The 24,075-nt window shown below is 37.6% G+C and overlaps 2 protein-coding genes across 10 annotated transcripts; one reads left to right on the top strand and one right to left on the bottom strand.

Moving 5' to 3' along the window:
* Window positions 1–457: 457 nt before the first annotated feature.
* On the bottom strand, window positions 458–7,863 carry LOC127795068 (NADP-dependent glyceraldehyde-3-phosphate dehydrogenase). The gene is made up of 9 exons (XM_052326511.1): window positions 7,565–7,863; window positions 6,528–6,721; window positions 6,292–6,420; window positions 3,104–3,223; window positions 2,719–2,855; window positions 2,464–2,619; window positions 1,530–1,908; window positions 1,172–1,288; window positions 458–1,093 (listed from the first exon to the last, which is right to left on the bottom strand). Exons 1-9 carry the CDS (start codon window positions 7,707–7,709, stop codon window positions 980–982), a joined length of 1,491 nt encoding a protein of 496 aa, XP_052182471.1. The 5' UTR covers window positions 7,710–7,863; the 3' UTR covers window positions 458–979.
* A 4,911-nt stretch (window positions 7,864–12,774) lies between these two features.
* Window positions 12,775–23,741, top strand: LOC127795048 (probable CCR4-associated factor 1 homolog 6). Of its 9 annotated transcripts, none has more exons than XR_008021734.1 (5): window positions 12,775–13,065; window positions 13,161–13,797; window positions 15,123–15,178; window positions 15,356–15,469; window positions 22,993–23,011. XR_008021734.1 is itself a non-coding variant. In XM_052326471.1 (5 exons), the coding sequence occupies exons 2-5, from the start codon at window positions 13,249–13,251 to the stop codon at window positions 23,081–23,083; spliced, it is 765 nt and encodes a 254-aa protein (XP_052182431.1). In that variant the 5' UTR covers window positions 12,775–13,065; window positions 13,161–13,248; the 3' UTR covers window positions 23,084–23,721. The 9 variants fall into 9 exon arrangements, 8 of the variants coding, with proteins under 8 accessions (XP_052182431.1, XP_052182432.1, XP_052182436.1 ...); XM_052326471.1 differs by having other exon boundaries at window positions 15,360–15,428; window positions 22,993–23,721; XM_052326472.1 differs by lacking the exon at window positions 22,993–23,011 and adding an exon at window positions 23,396–23,713 and having other exon boundaries at window positions 15,360–15,428.
* Window positions 23,742–24,075: the final 334 nt, after the last annotated feature.

Here is a 24,075-nt window from a genome sequence, read left to right as displayed (position 1 = left end):
GGATTAGATTAATCAATGATCAATGTGACTAACCAGTCATGATGGGATCATCATGTAGGACAGTCAGACCTCTTACTCTTAGAATACCTACTGATTGGAGGGCTAGGAGGGTTTAGAGATGTAATGGGTATGAGGGCAACTTAGAGGTGAAAAAAGGGGGCTGAAGAAAAACAGGATTGACAGCAGGGAGCATATGTTAACCTGAAATTGAGGACTGAGACACAGAGGGAGAAATAATTTCTAAATCCTAGACCATAGCTAGTAGATATATTTAAAGTTGGAAGAAAGCATAATATGCTTAGAGGAAACTGTAGATAATTAGTCCATTCCCTGCTAGTTAATAATTGATAGTAGTGTTTATAAAGCTCTACCTAGTAATGCTATTCTTACTAGGTTTAGGGTTTTTTAAGTTCAGGATAATTGAACAAAAAGTAAGGCAGACTGAATTAGAAAAGACTACCAAGAAAACCTAAACACATAATTAGAGTTGCCAAATGACTTACATAGAGTGACAAAAATGCCCTTACTGCATATAACATCAAAACTCAAGCCTAAGAAAGAAATTGCTTTTCAGGATCCCTCCTCCTGGTCATTCAATCTGCTTCCAAGATCCCAAACTGGTGCTTGGGCGGTGGTACCAGTTTTAGGTCCACGCCTCTTATTATATGTGTCTTTAGAGGCGGCTGCCATGCCAACGTCCTCCTCCATCAGATCGAGGGGCAATCATGCCATTTCACAGTCTACTTGTACAAATACAACCTCCCAATAAGCTGCCAATAAGGTTCAGTTTTATTAAGAGCACAGCCTCGCTGTTGGTTGAAATCTCTAAGATTATCCTTACTTTCCTCATTAAGAATAGCTAAAAGGGGAACATAACACAGAAGGATTCAGGCCGAAGTCACTATAGCTAGTAGCTAGGTTGCAAGTAATCTGCCGTAATTTATTCTCTGATGGTGATGGGGATCTATCATGTATGTTATTACCCCATGGTATATGTAGGAGTTGGCAAGTTGATCACAGTGCTCTTCACCTTCACCATCATGTTGATGCTATTGGTGATGCCTTGTGATCCAATTCCACTGTCCTTCAGACCCTGCAAACACACAGTTCCAGTGTTAGTGCTCAGAAAGAGTAACACTGCTTGGGAGGTCAGCTGGGAGTCCCCGGTCACCTGGAAAGGAAAATGATCCGGGCCCCGGGCTGGTGCCGAGTTGATCTGGACTGTTCCCGTCTCCATGGCGTCACTGATCAAAATCGCCTTGTTGATGTCCCGTGTGAAGACGCATCCCTGTGGTTCAGTCACATTTTTAGTATCTGATGGTCCTATCAACGGTTCAGATTTTGTTCTAAGATATGACTAGGTGCAGACCATCGACACTAGGCTATAGAATGGAGAACACAACGTTGCAGCCCGGGATAACAAGTATGACGTAGACAGATGAACTCAACAAAACATTCGAAATTAAGGGCAAATAGTTCCTTTAGAAGACAGCCTTTTGGAAGTTTGGCTATAAATGAATTGGTGGTACCTGCAGGCCAAAATTGCTTGCATTGCAGTGGTGGATTCCTTCTTCGACTGAACTGATTCGGATAACTGGCAGAACTGGGCCAAACGGCTCCTCCCATGCTATTCTCATGTCTGGGCGAACGTTATCCAATAACAAAGGCCAAATGAGGTTGCCCTCCCTCTTGTACTCCTGGCAAAATGTTGCCCCTTTCTCTTTTGCATCCTTAACTAACCCTTCAATGAAGTTTGCAGATGACTCTGTAACAACTGGAGTGATATCACAGTCATCCTCGGGTGGCCCAACAGTCAGCTTTGCCACTTTGGCATTCACCTTTTCAACGAGGGCATCAGCAACGGATTCCATCACCAAGACAACCTTCACAGCAGTGCATCTTTGACCACTGTTACAGAAGTTCACAGTAATCTGTGAGGAAATCTTACCAAGGTAGTGCAAGGGCAACTCAGAAACATGTCGAATTGATATGACAAAATGACCAATAGAAAGAGAAGGTTCTGAAAATTTCCACCAATCTCCTATTTACATCACAAGATACCATATTATTATTTGCTAAAAATGAAGGAAAATAATTTCTCTGTTTATATAGTGAAATATTTCCGTAACTGCAGAGCAAGTAAATACAACTGACAACCATTTCAGGTTATGTTTCATCTCGTTGGAACATCACACTAGCATGATATAATGCATGTTGATGTTGATGGTCCTTCTAGCAAATGATATGCAAAATGCAACATAGCATGCAGCATAATTCTATATAACTACTCTGGCAACACATAATGAGTTTCTTATCATCATTTTCCTAACACAAGTTCACAGAGAAACTTATCATTGTTATGTTCTGTAAATAAGTTGTGAAATTTGTTGGTTAATACTACCATGTCCTCGTAGCAGCATGTACAACCATATTGATACGAATTGAAGGACTAATTTTATTCACCTGTAGGAGAAGCCTCCTTTTACAATGCTTCCTGCTGTCAAGTCCAGATCAGCGTCCTCAAGCACAATGCATGCATCTTTTCCTCCCAGCTCCATCTGCAGAGGAATCATGCCTGCTTTCTTTGAAATTGCAATGCCAGTGTCTCCACCAGTGAAGCTAAGCAAAGAAGAAGCGTGCATATTAGACATGAGCAAGTCTATATCGGATAAAGGATTCAGAAAATGTTGAAGAAGAAAGGAAATAAACTTTGATTACCTTATACAGTTTACCCCAGGATGCATTGTCAGGAAATCCCCAATCTCAGAGCCTTTCCCTGTAATGCAGCTGATAAGGCCCTTGGGAAAGCCAGCTAGGTGGAAGCAATGAACCATATGGAGGGCAGCCACAGCACCCTGTAGGAAAGTTCAGATGTGGTTGAATGAACAAAATATTCCTTAAAAACTTTCATGAAGTTATATTGACCCATATTTACAAATCTAGGTTGCCTGTAATGCAGTTTAAAACAATTCTAAACTAATATATTTGGGGATTCCTGATCACTTCTTGCGATATCAGTAAATATGTGGGATAACCTACCAAGTGGCATTATTGCATAATATCAAAGCCCAACTGGAGTAATGAAATAACTAGAGAAATATACCTGAGTTGGAGGTTTAAGCACGAGAGAGTTTCCAGCAATCAGGGCGGGACCAATTTTGGAGACGGCGAGGTTGACAGGATAATTAAAGGGTGGAATGGCGAGAATAACCCCAAGGGGAATCTGTAATTCATACACGTTGAAACCATAAATTATGAAAAATGTAGATATGACAAATTAATTGAGAGGCTTTAGAAACTAATTTATCAGTCAGGAACCTATCAGTCCAAATAAATTAAAGTTAGGTTCAGATGCAGCTCCACTATGCAGAAAGTTACATATGTTAATTTGGAAGAAGTGGGAAAAATTTGCAGAAATGTTCTACATGAGATACATCTCCATTAAGTCTGCCATTCACATGTCAGAGCTGGCAGACCTTACCTGATTTCCTTCAGAGAAACTATATTGAAAAAGGCTCATGTTATACCCACTAATAGGAGTCTGAAAATCCTACTACAATTGTGAATCAGCCTTTCTTAACCAGCAACAATTTCCTAGCCAATATAACTAATATAGTGACAACAGTAGAATCTTTTCATGCATTGTTAAGTTTGAGAAAATCTGGTTTTCAAATTCACATAACTTCAGAATGTGCCACTCATCTGGAACTCATTTGCCTTCTCTCCTTCAAAGACCATTTTGTTTTCTTTGTCTGATTAAATACAGCAATCAACTTTATGCTGCCAAGTATTAGCATAATAACTTGTTTACACCTGGGTAGTGGATAGAGTTGAAGTGCTTTCCTTGCTGGCCATACTGACAACAGAAGTGAATCGAGTGATGCAGTTCTTGCTGGGCTTATGAAGAACTTATTTTTCCATAATCTACTGATCAAGTCTTCATGGTGGACTAACCCTGCAGGTTTACTCCATTTACAAAAGTCGGTCTCATAATTTCCATGTTTAAGCTCATTTATCTGCTTAATATGTCAATAACATTGCAAATAGAAAAACTCAATGCAAAAAAACTAGAAGTCTCAAATGGAATATGAAATTTCAATGTGCAACTCTTGTAATCAAAGAACAGTTCTGAGTGTCTTTGCATTACACCAAGACTGGAGCTTCTACATTCAGGAACTCCCAGGATTCATCCATAGAGGAAAATGTTCAATTTTTCATTATTAATACATCAATTAAAAGGAAACAAAGTAGAGAAATTGAATTATCAAGAACTTCAACTTTGCTGTTGTCTTTGTCACCTAGCAGTTACACCTGTGGTGGGTACAGGGGTATATGTGTGACCAATGATCATATTTTACTTATCCCCTTTATACTAATATAAGTTCTGCATTTTAGTCACCAGCATCCTTATTTTTAACCTAAAACTGCACTCCTTGCACCCAAGTCTCCAACATCCAAATATTTGTTGAAGTTCTTTTAGTCACTATCTTAAAAAGTTTAGTCACTATCTTAAAAAGCTATGAGCAGCAAAATAAGATGATGAAAGGGAACCGAAATGATACATAGCCACATGCAGGATGGGCATATACAATGGTAGCAAAGTTAGGGAATAAAATTAATTGCAATTTTTTTAGAAAGAGCAACCATAAGGGAAGGAGAAGCAAGCCAAAATATAAAGGCGTAAGAGAAAGAAAAGAAGAAAGGGGGCAGGGACTGAATGACTTATTAGCACATGAAAGTCGTTATGCCAACATTATGCAACGGCCAAAAGGGAGGGGGGAACCAAGCAAATTGTAAAGGGGTAAGCAAAATACAAGAAAGGGAACATCAATAGCAACTACTTTGTTTTCTCGGTTGCAAATATCCTTATCTTTGACAGATAAATATAGTACTCTGGTATGACAAAGTAAGGTAACAAAATTATACCCATTAAGATATTCCATATGGGTGCTCACAAGTTGCACAGAAAAACAGAAAGAAGATTTCAAGTAGATATTCATGCAGAAAAACTGGCAAATATCACTCTTGAAACAACTTGCTGATTTTCATCCTACCCCACTAAGCACAAGAGGACATGGAAACCCAACTTAAACTAACCCACCTATGCCCCTTCATGCAAAAACTTCCATTAACCAATTATACTATCTAGTATCAGTGCTGAGAAAGATTATGCCTACAGTCTACTACAACACCCAGTTCTACTAATTGTAAGCTCAACTAGATGGAACTTATGCATCCAGTTTGTGGTTTACAGTATATTTCTGAAGTTTTTCACTACCAAAAACCTTCAATAGGCTCTATCATTTGAAATAAGCAAGCTAAAGCTAAGTTGATACTTCTTATAGTTTGTAATAGGACTTCCTTAGATACGAATTCCTAGTTGATAGTAAAATGACACGTCTGAGAGTCACAATATGACTGAATTAAATATTAGCTGCGATGAGAAGAAGCAATTAGATAGCATGATTACCATTCTCAGCAACCTAAAATAGTCATTTAATGCCAAGAATAATACACTGTGCTTGGATGGAGGAGAAGGAAAGCGAAGATGAGTTGGGAGGGTAAGGAAAATGATGTATACCTTCACTTATTTGTTAATCAGGGTGAAGAGGGTAATCCTTCTAAAAGACAGACACCAACTTAGGACAACAGAAACAATACTAAGATGATGCCCGTATGATTATTCTTAAAAGATTTAGGAAATAGTGAAAGCAACACATTAAATATAAGTAATATATTTTACAGGCATCTACAACAATAACTCATATTTAACATAATAAGAAACAAGTATGATTAAGAAGTTTCAATATCTATTTAGAAAATTTTAAAATTCAAATTTTTTTAAATTAAAAAGTTTAAAAGGAGCAAGGACTATTAAATGTAAATCAGCATAATTTTATTATGCAATTAATTTCCAACTTATTTTTCTAAATTTACAATGAAAATCTAGATTGTGTAAGCTATGAACTCTCAAGATCCTATGATAGACATTAGTGTCCAAAGTGTCCACATGTTTGATGGTAAAGTAACAGGAAACATTAGACACGCTTACAACATGCATTTAGAAGTGTGAGAAGCATTTATATTCATTGTGATGAGACACCGTCATAGAACCACTCGTACTTCTTGCATTAACTTAATCTCTCCCTTCATCTCCTTAAAATTCAAAATCCTTGACTTTTCCTCCAGACCTCCCAATTAAATGCCTCTAAATTAAATAGGACAGCTCGTGTTTCAAAAATTAACGGACAAGGGAAAAAAACAGTGAGGTAAGTAAGTAAAAAAAGATACCTTAGAAGTAAGGCAGTATTTTGTTCTCTCATTTCCGGGAAAACTATCAGATACTAAGAACTTTCCCTCTCCCAGAATTCGGACCCCTTCTTCAGCAGTGTAAGAAACAAGATCCCCTGACCTGACAACCTTCACCGAATACAAAATTCCAACCACTTAAGTAGCTTGTAATTACAATCCCAGTTGAAATGTTAGCCAATTGGTATTAAATGTGGAAATGAAGAGAGCTCATATACCTCAGTCACAGCATCTTTGGCTGGCTTAGCAATTTCCTTCACTAGACACTCTGCAATTGGAGCTCTGTGCTCTTTGAGAATAGCTGCTGCCTTGTGAAGGAGTTCGGCTCGCTTCCATAAGGGGGTTTTTGCCCATGATTTTTGGGCGGTTTTTGCTATTTCCATCACCTTGTTGACCTCTTCTTGTGTACAAGCTGGATTAAGGCCATAGAAAAGTATGCAGGTAAGCAAACTTCAAAAATTTTAAAACTAGTGCTGAATTAGGGCAAGTTAGAGTTGAAGAGCAACAATAAAACATTGTTTCCTTTCCTCTCATTTCTTGCCAATTAGCTCAAAAATTCCAACAGGCTTTTGTAACTTAAAATGGGGATGATCTAAAGACATTAGCTCATAAGAGATTCTCCTTTTCCTTTTTACTGCAACTCTGTTTGCTAGCTTAGAAAATGTTGGAAAATCAAAAAACAAAACAAAGCTTTTTATCTTGTGTTCCAGTTTAATTTCTATTCAAGCTAGCCTGACAGAATTCTTTTGCTCATTGTAGTGGGAAACGGAAAGAGAAAGGAGGCCAAGATTCTCTCTCTCTCTCTCTCTCTCTCTCTCTCTCTCTCTCTCTTGCTGAGCTTTTTGTTTTCTTTTTTTGCTGAGTTTCATTTTTCTCTTCAAACAATACAAAATACAAGATTCAAAAGCCTTCCATCTCCAATTTCACAGCTACCAACAACATATCATCCCACTATGTTAGGTTGACTATGTGAATTCTAACTCTTCAATCAATTATATCTATGATGTTATATTATGTAAAACCCTTATAACTAATATAATAGCTAATAGTCTCGACCAAACTTTTCTTCCTCTTCCACTACCTCTTTACCAAAATGCAAATTCCACTTCATAAATCCAAGAACCAAAACTCACATACAGATCCCAAAGCTCAGATCACATGACGGGCGTACGAATCACCTTAAAAGATAATGAATATAATAAGATCCTACACTCACATTAGACAGAAATTCTCACAATATTTTCTCAGCAATTACCTTGAACCCGGTACTGGGTCTTTCTCGTGGTCGGATTGACGATGGCCACAGACTTCCCGGAGGAAGACGTCTTCCACTCGCCATCGGCGTAATACTTGAACACATCTCCCTCGATGATCTCCGCAAAAACGCCACTCCCCACCATTGCCGACCACCAGAAACAGCAGCAGCTCAGATTCGAACGAAGAAGAAGCTGATGGCGAGTGTGTCCGGCAGCAACACTGGGTTTGTAGCTGATATATAACGACCTATAGATACAAAGAGTGTATGGTACATATATAGGAGGAAGGTGAACCACGCCCGACCTCCCTCCCGGATCGTCGGTTAGGTGGCTCGTAGCGTGCCAACTGGACAGTTGGACGAACTTTGCTTCAATTTTGGCATTCTTTTTCTCGGAATTTACGACTCTGCCCTCAACCGGGAGCCATGTGTCTGTATTGTTGAAGAATTTTCTGATTTAATATCATTCTAATTTATATTTTTTTAACGAAATTAAGAGTTGACATTAGGCTCTGTAATTTTACTTTAATATTTTGATCACTTATAAATTATTTTAATTTTTTAGAATTCAATTTTAATATTATAAACAATTCATTTAAATTCTTGAAAAATAAAGTAAATTATAAAGAGCTTAAATGTTAAAAATTAATTTACGTGTTACCAGATGCCATGCAATTGTCCAATTATAAAACCTATTTTGTTTAAAAATATATATATATATATAATAATAAATTAATTGGCTGGTGTTTCCTTGGCGTGGGACACGTGCCTGTCTATAATTTTGGGAAGTGATCACGTGAGGCTGCCCCCTCATTCAATTATATCAAGATTTTCTTTTTAATTTTTTGGGAATATATCCTTCACTCTTGGTGGTGGCCCTCATTCAATTAACTTTTGGGGAATATATTTTATTTAGTTTAATAATAAATAAAATATTTATAAATTAATGTTATAGGTTTAAATTCTAATGTTGTTATTCATAAATTAATGTTATAGTTATAAATTTATTAAAATCATGTTAAATTACTACTACTTACTAAGCTATCTTCTAATTAAGTTATTATTATAATATTATTTTAAAATTAAATTAAAAAGAATATATTCTTAGTAATTTAGATAATAACATAACCACCACTTCTTAATAAATATGATATTATTATGAATTTAAAAACTTTTTACAGTATTGACATATTTAGTATATATAAAAAAACAACAGGAGCTCCGAGACATAGCTAATTGACAAAGAATAGACTAAAAACTTATTTGAGAGTTCTTAGTGTGAGTTTAATTCTTGAGGAAAGTAAATTACTTTATTTTGGGGGAGGATATTGAGAATGACATCGGTAATGTCAAGGTCTATCATCCTGATCACTTGAACAGATCCTTCAATTTACTTTCTCAACCTAGTTTTAGGAGTGAAATAATTAAGAATGTCATTGTGCGTAATTAAAAAAAAAAAAAAAAAAAAAAAGTATATGGCCTTGGTGCCCGCATGTGGCCGTGTCCTCTCTTGCCACCTGCAAGCACGTGATTGCATAAAAAATTAAAAGAAAATCTTTATATATATATATATATATAATTTTTTCTGTCTAGACAATCATTCACGAAAAATATTAAAAATAATTTGGACAACCAAATTATTCTAACGAGTTATTGTCACGTGTCATGTATGTCAGCCTCACGTGATTGGCATGATTGTTTTTTAATTTAAATGGTGTCATTTTGTATAAAAAAAATATAATATACTCATCGGTTACATAAAATAACTATTTATTACATATCATATACACTCATTTCATGTTACCTCACCACTATAATTATTCAAACAAAAATGTATTTTCACCAAATATTTATGTTAAGGTATTTATCAAAATGATGTGATATTTCATTGGATATGAAATGATATGATATATTTATCATACAAGTTATATATTTTTAAAATTAAATAAACAATTATTATTATACAAATTAAATTAATAGAGTGATCCTTTCAAATACACAAACCTATTTTAATGTGTTCAAAAATCTTTATATCCAACCAATCCAAAAGCAACTAATAACCTTTCTCATGCAAAAACTAATTAAAAACTAATCAGGTTTATAAAAGTGGTGTTACGGTTATTTCTCGCTCTGTTTTGGGCAGGTCGGACCCAACATGATGATTCGACCCGAACGTTCGGGACCCAGCAAATCAAACTAAGCTCGCTAAAGCAAGCTCGGACAGTGCTAAAGCCTGGGATCAAAGATCAGGGCCAAGCGAACTCCCTGTAACACCTTTAACTATTTGACATATTCTAACGGCTCCCCGCTGCACTCTGGGCAAGTTCCCAGCGATTTTCATAGCTCATCGCCTTAGCTCGCATCACAGAAGAAGTGCATATTGCGGCATACCGAACAGCCAGGGGATGCCCTAATTAGACCCCTTAGGCCCATTTCGTCGGCCCACGCCAGTCCCTTTCTGGCCTTCTGGCAACAACATCATTACAGCCGCATCCGGATTTCAAGATACCCGTCTTGAATCCCATTCGCATTAATGGGAGATTCCATCTACATTAATGAGAGATCTCATCCTCATTAATGAGGGTCTTATCGGCACCTCGCCATGGCAGACATCCCCGCTGGCTACTGCATCCCATCGCCTTGACACGTACAGAGCAAGCAAGAAAGTTTTCGAGCTGATATATATATCAACCAGCTCTCTTAAGGGCCAGAGGTATGTACTCAAAAAACGACGAACGAAAGAACACTCAATATTTTTTACTTACTCGCTCACTAACTTAAGCTTCGGAGTATCTTGTAAGGACGGGCCATCCGCTCGGCAAAACCAACCGGATACTTCATTATCTATCTCTTAGATCTACCATACAAGTACAGGCTAACAAATCTCCGTCGACTAATTCCGATCGTCGACAAGTGGTTTGGGTGACATTCACTCCACGTGTTTAATATAAAATTGTGATTTAAATTTTTTAAATATTTTTTAATAAATATATTTTATACTTTTTTATGTATCAAATAATTTAGCCAAGTGACAGCATCCAGAATAAGTAAAAGTTGAGTGAGATATGGATTTATAACCTAAAATTAATCATAGTGTTAATTTTTTATTATCATTTTGGGTTTTGTGACAATATCAAAATCATGGTTGACACAAATTTGAGAAAATAAGAATTAATATGATAATAATTAGTGGGTTAACTATATATATATAATTTATTATTTAAAAAAAAAAGACATCGTAATACATCGAGTGAGCATTGGATTATATTAACTAATTATGAAATAATTTGGAAACTAAACTTAATTAAGTAAACTTACATAACCAATTGAGTCAAAGCTTAAAAAAAATGATTTAATAGAATTGACTGAAATTAATCAATATAACTAGATTTTATTTAAAATAGTTAATCCCAATAAAAATTTAGTAGAAGGAGTGGCAATTTTGTAAATAATCGAAAATTTGATGGTACTTTTTAAAAATAATAATAATATTATATATTCTGGTCAAATCAGTTAAAAACTAAAATACCAGCCACTAAAGCAAAACTAAAAACGGGACCCACTTCCTTTTATTTTTTTTAATGTGAAAAAAGGGACGAAATTCATCAAAACTAACTAATTTGATTTGAAAATTCAATTTCAAGAAGGTAAAGTTCACCCCTACCTAAAATAAAGGCCCAAACTAGGAATGGCAATTCATTGGGACAAAGATCTCCATCTCTATACCCTTATCGGTCTCTGTCCTGTACTCGATAAATTTCATATCACACCAAAAAAACAGGGCAAGTCATATTGAGTGTGGCACTTAAAACAGTGAGACAAGGAAAAACTGATGCTACTAACACGGGGATTTAGCAGAATTTTGACCCACAGCTCCACAGCAAAAACAGGATGAGGATTGAGGGGCTTCCTCTACTTTGGTGGTGGTTACTTAATGGGTTGTGGCTCACAGGCAGGCAGAGACATCTCTGGTGGATAATGCTCAGCTTTGTTTGAGAGCCACAAGTTGAAGTCTTTACACAAAAGACGCAGATGTCAATGAGCCATATCTGATCACATTTTCAGGCAAATGGCCCATCAAGAAGCCATTGATATGTTGAGGCATCAGCATGGACCACTGCAATAACAATGTAACAAAACTGATTACACCTCCACCTCCTACCCTTTGTCCTCTTCCAAGGTTGCCTTTAATTCCTCCTCTTTTATCATGGATTGGGGCCTCCCCTCACCCTTCATCTGCTACCTAAGGTGTCAATTAGTCGCCACATCAAATCAATCTTGATCCACATCAATTTCCCAACTCAAATCAGATGCAGTACTAGTACAAAATCAAATTTATTCTTATTATAATACAAGTTAATCACCGACTAATTCAGTTTTAGTTGCTACCAAAGTTCATTATGATAAACTTGTAAGTTATAACGAATAATGCCTTGTGTGGTGTGCGGATATACTTTAATTGCATTATTTAAAGTAATAAACATAAAAACACAAATAAATATATATGAAATTAAAGACAAAAAAAGAAAAAAAAAGAAAAGCTTCTACTAACCATGATATATATATATGTATATATATATATAGAGAGAGAGAGAGAGAGAGAGAGAGAGAGAGAGAGAGAGAGGGGCATGGTAGAGATGGGTTATATATATCATGATAGAACTCTAGGGTTGATTGAGTTGCTACCAGAAACGAGAAGAGGGAAGGGAGAAAGGTTTTTAAATATAAGGGTATTTTAATTATTTTTAAAATATTTCACTAGGTTAACTAATAATTAAAAAAATTATAACACAATAATAAAATACAAAGATGCTCTTTATATTTTCTCAAACCCCACTCTTATGGGGTGTTTCCAGCAAGATTGGAATCATGCCTTCAAAGTTGGCAAGTTGTGTAACTTTGTGTTGTGCGCTAAAAACCTCCAACTTTTAACGTGATCTGACACGGTTCACACCCGTGCCATGGCGTGACCCAATTCTATACACAAACGAGCAAGCCCGTTTAACATGCCTTAAGCAAAAGGGTAGGTTGTGTTGGGCCAAACCCCCCTATGATCCGGCTCTAACATATCATTTTGCCCCGTACATTCATTGCAGGCCTCCGCCGCCCATTTTACAGCTCTATTAGATTGGTCTCAACCCGACCCGTCCAATGTCCGCGCTCCCTTTCTTCTTCGCTTCAGAGACTATATATAGAGACACGGGTGAATGTATATCATTCAATGTTCATAATCATCGTCGTCGTCGTCGTTGTATTTGTCTTCATCGATTCGCTTTCCCTCTTTCTCTGCACTGGAACAATGTGATCAGTTAAAGCATCGAACGCTCTTCTTCGAAGCGGCCATTTCACGGTCTCTTCTGTATCTCTCGCTTTCTAAAACCCGACCTCTCATCTTCATCCAAGCCCCGTTCTCGGTACTTCCCATTTTACCACTCGCTACTTTCTAAATTTGACTAAATTTCTACTGCCCAGGGCTTCCGCAGAGAGTTCGCGGCCCTAAGGTTCGCTACCCAGACATCTATACTTGTAATCTCATGAGTTTGTACATATTGCGTATTGTTTTTCACTTTATATTGACTTATTTATTTATTTTTAGGTTTAGGGTTTTGGATTGCTTCTCTGGTCTGTTGCTGAATTAGGCTTTGTGGACTTACTGTGTCGCTTGATTCGATTTGGTTGATTAAATGGCGGTTTTGTCCAAGAGCGAGTCGGTTCGCATTAGGGAAGTTTGGGATGAGAACCTTGAAGATGAGTTTGCGATGATATGTGATATTGTGGATGATTACCGCTACATTGCTATGGACACTGAGTTTCCTGGCATGGTTCTGCGCCCCTTGCTGAATTTCAAGAGCTCCACTGACTCTTATTATCTTGCCGTGAAGGCCAATGTTGATCTTCTGAAGTTGATTCAGTTAGGTCTTACATTTTCTGACGAGGATGGGAATCTTCCCACCTGTGGAACTGATAAGTACTGTGTTTGGCAATTCAACTTTTGTGAATTCAACATCAATGAGGATGTTTATGCCAATGAGTCGATTGAGCTTTTAAGCCATAGTGGGATTGATTTTAAGAAGAACAATGAGAAGGGTATTGATGCTCTGCGGTTCAGTGAGCTCCTGATGTCTTCGGGGATCGTGCTGAATGATAATGTGTGTTGGGTTACCTTTCACAGTGGTTATGATTTTGGTTACTTGCTGAAGCTGCTTACTGGCCAAAATCTGCCTGACACACAGGTGGAATTCTTCAATCTGATAAACTTGTATTTTCCAACCATCTATGATGTCAAGCATTTGATGAAGTTCTGCAACAATCTTCATGGTGGATTAAACAAGCTTGCTGATCAATTGGGTGTCAAGAGGATTGGCATCTGTCATCAAGCTGGTTCTGATAGTTTGCTTACTTGTTGTTCTTTCATGAAGCTGAAAGAAAATTTCTTTAATGGCTCACCTGAGAAATATGCTGGTGTGTTGTATGGTCTTGGAGTTGAGAATGGAGAGAATACTCATTGAAGGAGAAACTCTTAATCGTAAAACAATATAGAATAAAAAAATCTGGTTTTTGGAGTATATTTTGTGCATGCAATTCATTGTAGTGCATTGATGACCATAATTGACAGGCTATTTTGCCTTTCCTAAAATTGACATTATTCCCAGTTTCAGTTAATGAACTGAAATGCAGCAAATAGAATCAGGCATGACTGATTTTTTGTCCAACTTTCTCTCTTACTTCATGGACCTTTTCTTATATATAAGCTTCAACACACCTGAGTTTTTCCTAATGCCTATTGTCAGCTTGTTTTGGTTACTGAGGAACTGGTCAAAATAAAAGTAATTAGAAATCAAGGATCTTAAATTTCTGCCATTTACATCTTAGAAAACAAAAGGGTTTCACTTGGCTAAGCCAAAGACAAATATTTGGCAGCTGGCAGATTGAAATTTCTTCTTAATGATACAAATGCTGCTTTAACTTGTGGGTTCTGACTCTGTTTATAATTATGTTAATTAATTTCCTGTGCAGTCAAGTTTAGCATCTCTGTTTGGTTATATTTTTGCTATTATAATGTGTTTCTTTTCTGGGTGCATAGAAACTAAACTGATTTGATGATCTGAAAGTGGATGCAGTTGTACTGTTAAAATCATGTATGAAGTCCGATGTCATTCCCCTGTTTCTTTCATATTTGAAACTAATGATCTGCTATCTTTATGACATTGGCACTCAATATTTTTGTCACTTAGGAAATCTAACCTCATCTGCTGGTAATATTTCGCTTTTGCATGAGATGGGATCTTGGGCTTTTCAAGCTTCTTAAAGGGATATTGGGGATGATAAGCATCCCTGTCCTCCCCCCAGGCACACCCCCCCCCCCCCCCCCCCCCCCCCAAAAAAAAAAAATAATAATAAAATAAAATAAATAAAATAAAATAAAATAAAAGAAGCAGTTTTCCTGCTGTTGGATTCTTTTTCAGTAATCTGTATTCCATGGCACAAGATCGACACTGTTTGATATACATGCTTATCATCAAGCAATATTACCTCTGAATTAATGATTGCTATGTAGGTGAGAGGTGCAATACAAAGATGGACTCTTTGTCTAATTTTGGGGTGCATTTCAAGGTATGTCATGTCTACTTTCTGCATGAGGATTTGTGTAGTATTTCTCCAGTCAACTTTAAATGGGTGCTTGATATCTTATTTCAATATCCACTTGATGATCTTTCATTGTGATATTTTTCTCTGTGATACAGATTCTTAACTTTGTGTCTTGTTGATGTTTTAATCAATTTCCTTTAGGAAGTTGCTCGCTGAGGCAGGCTTTGAAGACGGTTGTTGTGGGCAAGAATGAAGAAGTTTTTGCTTTTTTGTGGTAATTGCTTTTGAGGTTAAGGGTGAGGCTGGGTAACAACTGTAAGTTGCTCCAATATAATTAGAAGGCCACAAGTTCAAGTTATGGAAATATCTTCTTTATAAAAACAAGAATAAGGCTGCATACAGAAAATTGACACTTCCCTAACCCTCGCAAAATAGAAAGCCTCATGCACCGGGACACCCTTTAACAATTTTTGAGGTTGGAGGCAGGACCAAAATCAAATTGTAGTTAGACAATTTGAGTGACTATATTTCTCTCTGCAAGGGAAAATTCTTAGATACACTCGGTGTATGAGCCCCACCCATCCACCGGATGGTCAAGATTTTGCTGCATCAACTAACAATTCTAGATTTGATCAATTCTTATTTTATTTTATTTTTGTGCTTGCCCAAATCTAAAATTGTTGGTTGATATGGTGAAATTTTGATCGTCTGTTGTATGGGTTGGCCCATACACCGAATGTACCTAAGTATTTTCCACAAGCATGACCTTTCTTGATCTTTGTCATGTTGCTAGCACTAAGGGGCTACTGTTGGCAAGAGCTTCTATGTATCTTCGTATGGCATGGTTTGGAACCGTTGGTTTAGGCATCACCTCCTTCATTGGGATTGACTCCACACAACTTTCTTCTTGTGCCTTGCTTCACATTTCACAGTCATTTTGCAGCTAGACAGGCGGAGGGCTATCAGGTTTGATGCACATGAGGGTAGGGATGTAAGCAAGGTTGTTAAAATCGGGATTTTAAGTGGGATCGAAAAAGTGTCCATAAAATCGGATCGTAAAATCGTAAGATTTTAGAGATAATTAAAAATACCCTTCAATTTTTGTAAATATATGTTTATAATAACATAATTTTACAAAAAATAAATTAATATCTTTTAATAACCTGATTATTCCTTATTATAGTTCAAAAGATGATACTTCCAAAATATAGTTCAAAAACTAGCAGGTTAGTATAGGCAATTTAGAGGCAAAATATAGGTAATTTAGAGGTAAAATATAGCTTAAAATTCTTTTAGAGGATTCTTTCAACGTCTTCCATTAGATTTATGTTGCATTTTTTTCTTGATTTAACATTGATTAAATCAAGTAAAATCCCAATTTGGGGTTTGGTGGTCCATTAATTAATTACTTGTTTGTCTTGATTTACTTATGCAATCAATGTTAAATCAAGTAAAAATTATAATTTAAATCAAGTAAATTGAAACTTATGCAATTAATGTTAGATGCTATGTGACATTGGAACTTATACAATCAATGTTAAATCAAGTTCCAATTTAGAGGCAAAATATAACAATTCATTGCATAAGTTCCAATGTCAGATGCTACGTGACATTGACACGTTGGAAACATCCTCTAAATTGCAACTTAAATCAATGAAAGTCTTTGAATCGTAAAATCGTTTGGGAATCTCTAAAACATAAAATCGTAAAATCGTATATGTAAAATCGAGATTTTATAGGATTTTATCCTAAATTGGATTTTACATGGAATTTGAATCGTTTAGGGGTCTTCAAATCGTAAAATCGTACGCGTAAAATCGGGATTTTAACAACTATGGATGTAAGAGTTTTCTAAAGTGAGAGCTTCTATAAAGAAAAAGAAGAAACTGAAAAGAGAGTGATAGGCCCCCGGTGTAGCGGACCTACCAGAGACACATTAAGAACCAAGGGCAGAATAGTAACACAGGTGTGCTTGCATAACAACCAGCATGTGCACCAAGGGTAGAATAGTAACATAGTTGTGCTTACGTAACAATCAGCATGTGCACAACTAGATTCTGTTATAGAGGGCAGAAAAGGGAAGGCAACAACCTATAAATAGAAAGGAAAAGGAGAGAGAAAGATAGGCAAAAATTGAGAAAAATCAAGGAGAGTTCATGGCCTCTCGAATGCCCTTTTCTATCTTCCATTTCCCTTATAATTGGTATTTTTTCAGATCAATATACAAGCATTATTTCATCCTTACACGTTCAACGATCCTATCATTTTGGTATCAGAGCTCAACGATCCTAATGGTGAATCTAATGAATAGAGTTGCGGAATTGGAGGTGAAGATGGAGGGTATGCAGAAAGGGGTCGAAGCCATGAGAGGGGAGGTGCAGTCAATGGAGAAGAATGTGGCGATTATGTTAGACCAGTTTGCATACATGAGAAGTAGATGGGAGGAACAAGAAAGGGAGAGGAAGAACAAAGGGAAAAAGGAAGAGAAACCCTCGGAATTCACCTAGAATTTTGAGGTATCATTGGGAATCAAAGTGAGCAGGGAGTTTGGGGGAGGACCAAGAGGAAATTGGCACCCGGAGGTTTGATGTAGAAGGCTAGAGATGCCGATCTGTGAGGGGGAGAATCTTGATGATTGGATTTTTCGAGCCGAGCAGTATTTTGAAGTAAATCAACTGTCGGAGGAGAAAGTTGAGATGGCTGCCCTGTGTTTTGAAGTTAATGCACTTGTGTGGTTCTAGTAGGAGACACGACGAAAGGGTGTCCGGAGCAGGGAAGAGCTCAAACAGGGGATCCGAAGCAAATTTCGTTCCACCCAAGAAGGAACGTTGGAGGAACGTTTTCTAGCTCTTCGGCAAGAAGGGCCCATCAGAGATTACCTCCTACTGTTTGAGACATTGGTCGTGCCGATTGTAGAAGTCTCTGATGCGTTTTTGGAAGGCCATTTCATCAATGGGCTCAAATCAGAGATACGAGTACTACAACCCAAAGGGTTGGAGTAGATTATGACGATGACCCAACACATCGAAGATAAGAATGCAGCATTCCAAACCCGTTATGTCTTTCCTGGCTTAGCTAAGGGTAAGTATTCCCAATTCTTGTCTTCAACCCCAACCCGATTTTCCACTGTTCCTGCTATGAGCCCGAACTTCTCCCCTAAAATCACGTCTCCGCCGGGACCCAGGCTACTAGCCACCAGAGGCATAGGAAATTCACCCTTTAAGTGGCTTAGCGAAGCTGAATGGAGAGCCAAACACAAGAAAGGCCTTTGTTTTCGCTACAATGAGAAGTATTCTATAGGTCACAAGTGTTTCAAAGAACTCCAGGTAATGATGATATATGATGAAGAGGTAGGAGAAGTGGGGGTTGAGGAAGCATTGGAGGCTGAAGAGGGGGAGCTAGTGTGAGGAGGTGAGGTCATTGAACTCTATGAACTCTGTCGTTGGTTTGACTACGCCACAAATGATGAAACTTAAGGGGCATATAGAGAGGCATCCAGTAGTGGTTCTTATTGACGGAGGGGTAACACACAATTTCATAGCAACCGAGCTGGTGCAATAGTTGGGTCTATCGAGGACTGAAACGGTAGGCTATGGAGTGATAATGGGGACGAGAATGACAATGTAAGGGTGGGAATTTGCAAAGGGGTGAAGCTGACTGTCACAAGACCAGGAATCGATTGTTTGTTGCTGTTAAATTTTGTCCTAGAATCGGATATTACCTATATGTATTGCCTTAGTATTTTTATTCTCTTGCATGCATTTACTTTCCAGCTAGGTAGTTTGTTATGGTTTACTTTCCAACTAGGTAGATTGTTATGGCAGAATCTGCCAGGTGTCCAAATGCTAGAGTAAGACAAAATAGTTGGTGAGGGGTGGGTGTGATTTACTGTGGCAGCACCCACGGGCCAAGCTATATAAGCTTATTCTCTCTTCTGTAAAGGGCATTCAAGAATTCAATCAAAGATTCTGTTATTCTCTCTTTTATTTCTCTTTCTCCCTTTATTTCTCTTCTATACTTCCTTCTCCATTCTTCTTCCCTGTTCTAGCTCGCTACCTAGATTTACGCTGAATCAATGAGCTCCAGGTAGAAACTCCGTTGTTCCTTGAGGAGGTGTTGGTTGAATTTGAAGGAGTGTTTGCAAATCCAGAGGGACTACCTCCTCCCAGAAAAAGAGACCACGCCATCAACCTACTACCAGGCATTGCTCCAATCAATGTTTGACCCTATCGTTACCCTTACCTTCAAAAAAATGAAATTGAGAAGATGGTACATGAAATGTTAGCAGCTGGGATTATACAACCAAGCTATAGTCCTTTCTCTAGTCTTGTGTTGCTCGTTAAGAAGAAGGGTGGGGGGTGGCATTTTTGTGTGGACCATAGGGCCTTGAACAAGGTGATAGTTCCCGACAAATTCCCAATTCTAGTAATTGAGGAGTTGTTGGATGAGTTACATGGGGCCATAGTTTTCTCCAAATTCTATTTAAAATCGGGTTATCATCAAATTCTAGTCAAAGCAAAAGATGTCATGAAAACAGCTTTCAAAATGCACGAGGGCTACTACGAATTTCTCATCATGCCCTTCGAGTTGACGAATACCTTAGCCACTTTCCAATCTCTAATGAATGACATGTTCAGAGAGCAATTGAGGCGCTTTGTGTTGGTATTCTTTAACGACATCTTGGTGTTCAACAAAGATTTTGAACATCATGCACAACACGTGTCGTGTTTTGAAAGTATTGGTAGAAAATCAGTTGTTTGCTAACAAGAAGAAGTTCTTATTTGGGCCACCTCATATCCCAACATGGTGTATCCGCTGATCGCAACAAAGTGCAGGCAATGTTAGATTGGCCAACCCATACAACGTTGAAGGAGCTGAAAGGGTTTCTAGGGCTCATGGGGTATTATAGAAGATTTGTGAATGACTACGATAAATTGGCATGGCCCTTCACTGAGAGACTACGAAAAAATAACTTTTTCTAGGACGAGGCAACAAAACAAGCCTTTCAACATCTTAAGGTTGCAATGGTGTCTTTACCAATTTTAGCTTTACCTAACTTTGGCAAGCCATTTGTGGTAGAATTAGATGTGTCGAGGCAAGATTTGGGAGTGGTCTTAATGTAGGATCACAGACCTATTGCATATTTCAGCCTTGCTCTTAATCAGTCGTGGAGGAGAAAATCTGTTTATGAAAAGGAGCTGATGGTCATCGTGTTCGCAATACAAAAATGGTGGCATTACCTTTTGGGTAGGAAATTTGTGGTTACAACCGATCAAAAGAGTCTTAAATTTCTAATGGAGCAACAGCTAGTGAGCCCTGACTATTAGAGATGGATGCTGAAGTTAATGGGGTTTTAGTTTGAGATCCAGTATCGTTCCAGATTGGAAAATAAAGTGGCAAATGGCCTTTCTAGAATCAGTTAGTCCATGGCCCTGTTAGCCATAAGAGTTCCTAAAGTGATTAAACTTGAACAATTGGCCCACAAAGTAGAAACGGATGAAAAATTGCAAAGGGTTTTCAGGGACCTCCAACGTGACCCTTTTTCTCAGCCAGACTTCCAAATGGTGGACAACCAACTCATTTACAGAGGACGGTTGTTCTTACCAAAGGGTTCTTCTCTAATTCCTCTACTACTTCATGATGGCCACGAAGGGAATTTGGGAGGGCACTTTGGATTATTGAAAACATATAAGAAGATTGCAACTAATGTTTATTGGCTTAGGATAAAACGTGATATTCATCAGTATGTGAGTAATTGTGATGTTTGTCAACAAAACAAGTATTTGGCCCTATCTCCGAGAGGACTTTTACTGCCTCTTCCTATCCCAAATGAAATTTGGGACGACATCTCCATGGATTTCATGGAGGGCTTATCGAGGTTAGGGAATATGGACTCAATCTTGATGGTAGTGGACAAACTAGTAAGTATGGACATTTTATTGGGCTTAGATATTTTTTTATAGCAGGAGGGGTGGCAGGGGTTTTTTATCAAAGAAGTTGTGAGGCTTCACGGCATGCCTTGTCCCATTGTCTTATATAGAGATAAGATTTTCATGAGCAAGTTCTAGGAGGAAATGTTTTGCCTCCAAGGCATGAAACTCAACCGCAACACTGCATACCACCCGCAAATGAATGGCCAAACAGAGGTTCTTAATAGAACCCTAGAAACATACTAATGCTATTTTGCTTCATCCAAACCTAAAGCATGATACATGTGGTTGCCTTGAGCTGAATTGTGGTACAACACTTCATACCACAGCTTCGAGGCTAACTCCATTCCAAGTAGTATATGGGCAAGAACCACTAGAGTTATTGAGGTTTGAAAAGGGATCTACTCCTGTTTCTATAGTTGAACATCAGTTGGTTGAAAGAGATCAAATTCTAGAAAAACTTAAAACACAGTTGCTGCCCAAGCTGTTATGAAGAAGGGGGCAAACATGAAGAGAAGAGATGTGAAGTTCAAGGTTGGGGACTTAGTCTATCTGAAGTTAAGGCCTTATCGCTGAAAGACATTGGCTTACCGCTTGAACGAGAAATTGGCTCCTAGATTCTATGGACCATTCGCAATTGAATAGAAGATCAGACCAATAGCCTACAAGTTAACACTGTCATCACATTGTAATGTCCACCCCGTTTTCCATGTGTCACAGTTATGTGGGGCAAAAGGGGCGTTGAAAGCCAGTGTGTAAATTCCCAGTCAACTTAGTGCAGACCTTGAGATGCTGGTTGAACTGGAGGCTGTGTTGGGAGTTAGCCAAGGAACGAGTAATAACTTGCTTGGGTTGGATGTTTTAATTCAATGAAGAGGGTTACCACCGTTGGAAGCTACTTGGGAGCCCTATAACATGATTCAACAACAATTCTCCACTTTTCACCTTGAGGACAAGGTGAAAGTTGGGGAGGGGAGTAATGATAGGCCCCCAATACAGCGGACCTACCAGAGACGCATCAAGAACCAAGGGCAGAATAGTAACACAACTGTGCTTGCATAACAACCAGCATGTGCACCAAGGGTAGAATAGTAACATAGTTGTGCTTGCGTAGCAATCAACATGTGCACAACTGGATTCTGTTATAGAGGGCAGAAAAGGGAAGGCAACAACCTAAAAATAGGAGGAAAAGGAGAGAGGAAGATAGGCAGAAATTGAGAGTAATCAAGGAGAGTTCAGGGCCTCTGGAATGCCCTTTTCTATCTTTCATTTCCCTTATAATTGGTATTCTTTTCAAATCAATATACAAGCATTATTTCATCCTTACACTTTCAGCGATACTATCAGCGAGATCTAAAATTGAAATTTGCTGAAAATAATTTTTGACATTAAAAATAGAAGAGTAGTTGAGTATTCATAGACTGTGAACTCAACTGATTCTATTAGAGACAACTAACCTTGACAGTTGTACAGAGACAAGTGGACAACTCGTAACTAATTTAGCTAAACTATGTCTACACTTAACAGAGGTGTTGCTAATATTTCTTTGTATAGGACGAATAGAACTACTCTCTCAACATTTTCTCCTTTGGTTGTTCTGCCATCTGTGAGCAAGGTATATCTAGGTTCCTACAAAACCTATCTAGAGAAACTAAACCCCCCCCCCCCCCAAAAAAAAAAAAAAAAATAATAATAATAATAAATAAATAAATACGCACACCCACACCCACACCCTGCACCACCACCACACACAAAAAAACCCAAAAGAACCTCTTTGTGTGGAATATAGTCATTGGGTCTATACTTAAAGTGGATAATTTGAGAAAGAGGAGACAAATCATGTTGGATTAGTCCTTTACACATAAACTGAGTGGTGAATCTCTCATCTTTCTCTTTATTACATGGCAGCCCTGGATGTTGGGATATCCAATCAGACATTGTGGGTTTTGGCAGATGTTTTCTTCTTCTGTCACGTGGAACCTGTAAAACAGGACTTTGAGGGAATTTAGCAGTAGTTCTTTTTGTTACGAATCTGTCATTTTCTTGGAACTTGTATGTGCATATATCTACATAGGCTGTCTGCTGCGTAGATGCATATTTTTTGCTTTGAAGAGAACCATTGTTGTTTATTGTCTTTCTTTCTTAGGCAGTGTGATATTTTGAGCTACATTAGCTGTACATTATCGGTACCAATAGTGTAAAAGATCCAAAGCCGAGATGTCTTTCTTTTGTTACCATGAAACTCTTTAGCAATGATGGGATGCTTTTGAACATGTCAAAGTGGATGGTGAATACTTAACTGGTACTGTAGGTCTGGAAGTGGTAGTGGTGAAGGAGAGTGTGAAGTCTGATCAATAATCAATGTAGCCTCATCTTATAATACTGAGGTGCCAGAAGTTTTACCGGAAGTTGATATCGAAGAACTTGTATTATATGTATGTGAGAATCTTTAATGCAGCACTGGTTCAGTGTGTGTTTCTGAGAATATTATGCATATAGATATCTGAAAAGAACAATTGTATTAACTAATAAGTATTTAAAGTAGCTTATTTTTAGAGGATCATGGCATGTTGCAATTTATTGATGAAAACAGTCTATCTTTAAGTTGCAATGGAAAGTAAGCTTGATGAAGAGACCATATTTTGTCATTGATTCTAACCGAAAATATATCATGGATTTTATTTTTAAATCATAATCTGAATTTTTGAATATTTATTTATTTAGTAAGAAATACATTTCAATTCATCGAGCCTTGGCCTTTTTGGCCTTTTTATCTCTTCCACTGTTCTTCTGAGTAATGTTTGTTTGCGATTTGAAAAATATTGGCAAGGGTTAAGGGAGAATGCAAAAGATTTAGGGTTGCTCTTTTTATGTTTCAGTTTTGTGTTTTGATATTATTAAAAACGTATTTTTTTTTATACGTAGCGTTTTTTCGTGTTTTAAAAATTTGAGTATGTTTGTGATGAAAACAGTCAAAACGATTTTTTTGTT

This window comes from Diospyros lotus, chromosome 2 (genome assembly GCF_014633365.1).
Source record: "Diospyros lotus cultivar Yz01 chromosome 2, ASM1463336v1, whole genome shotgun sequence".
NCBI lineage: Eukaryota > Viridiplantae > Streptophyta > Magnoliopsida > Ericales > Ebenaceae > Diospyros > Diospyros lotus.
The sequence above is the reverse complement of the archived record's forward strand: the minus strand, read 5'-3'. Positions and strand labels throughout refer to the sequence as shown.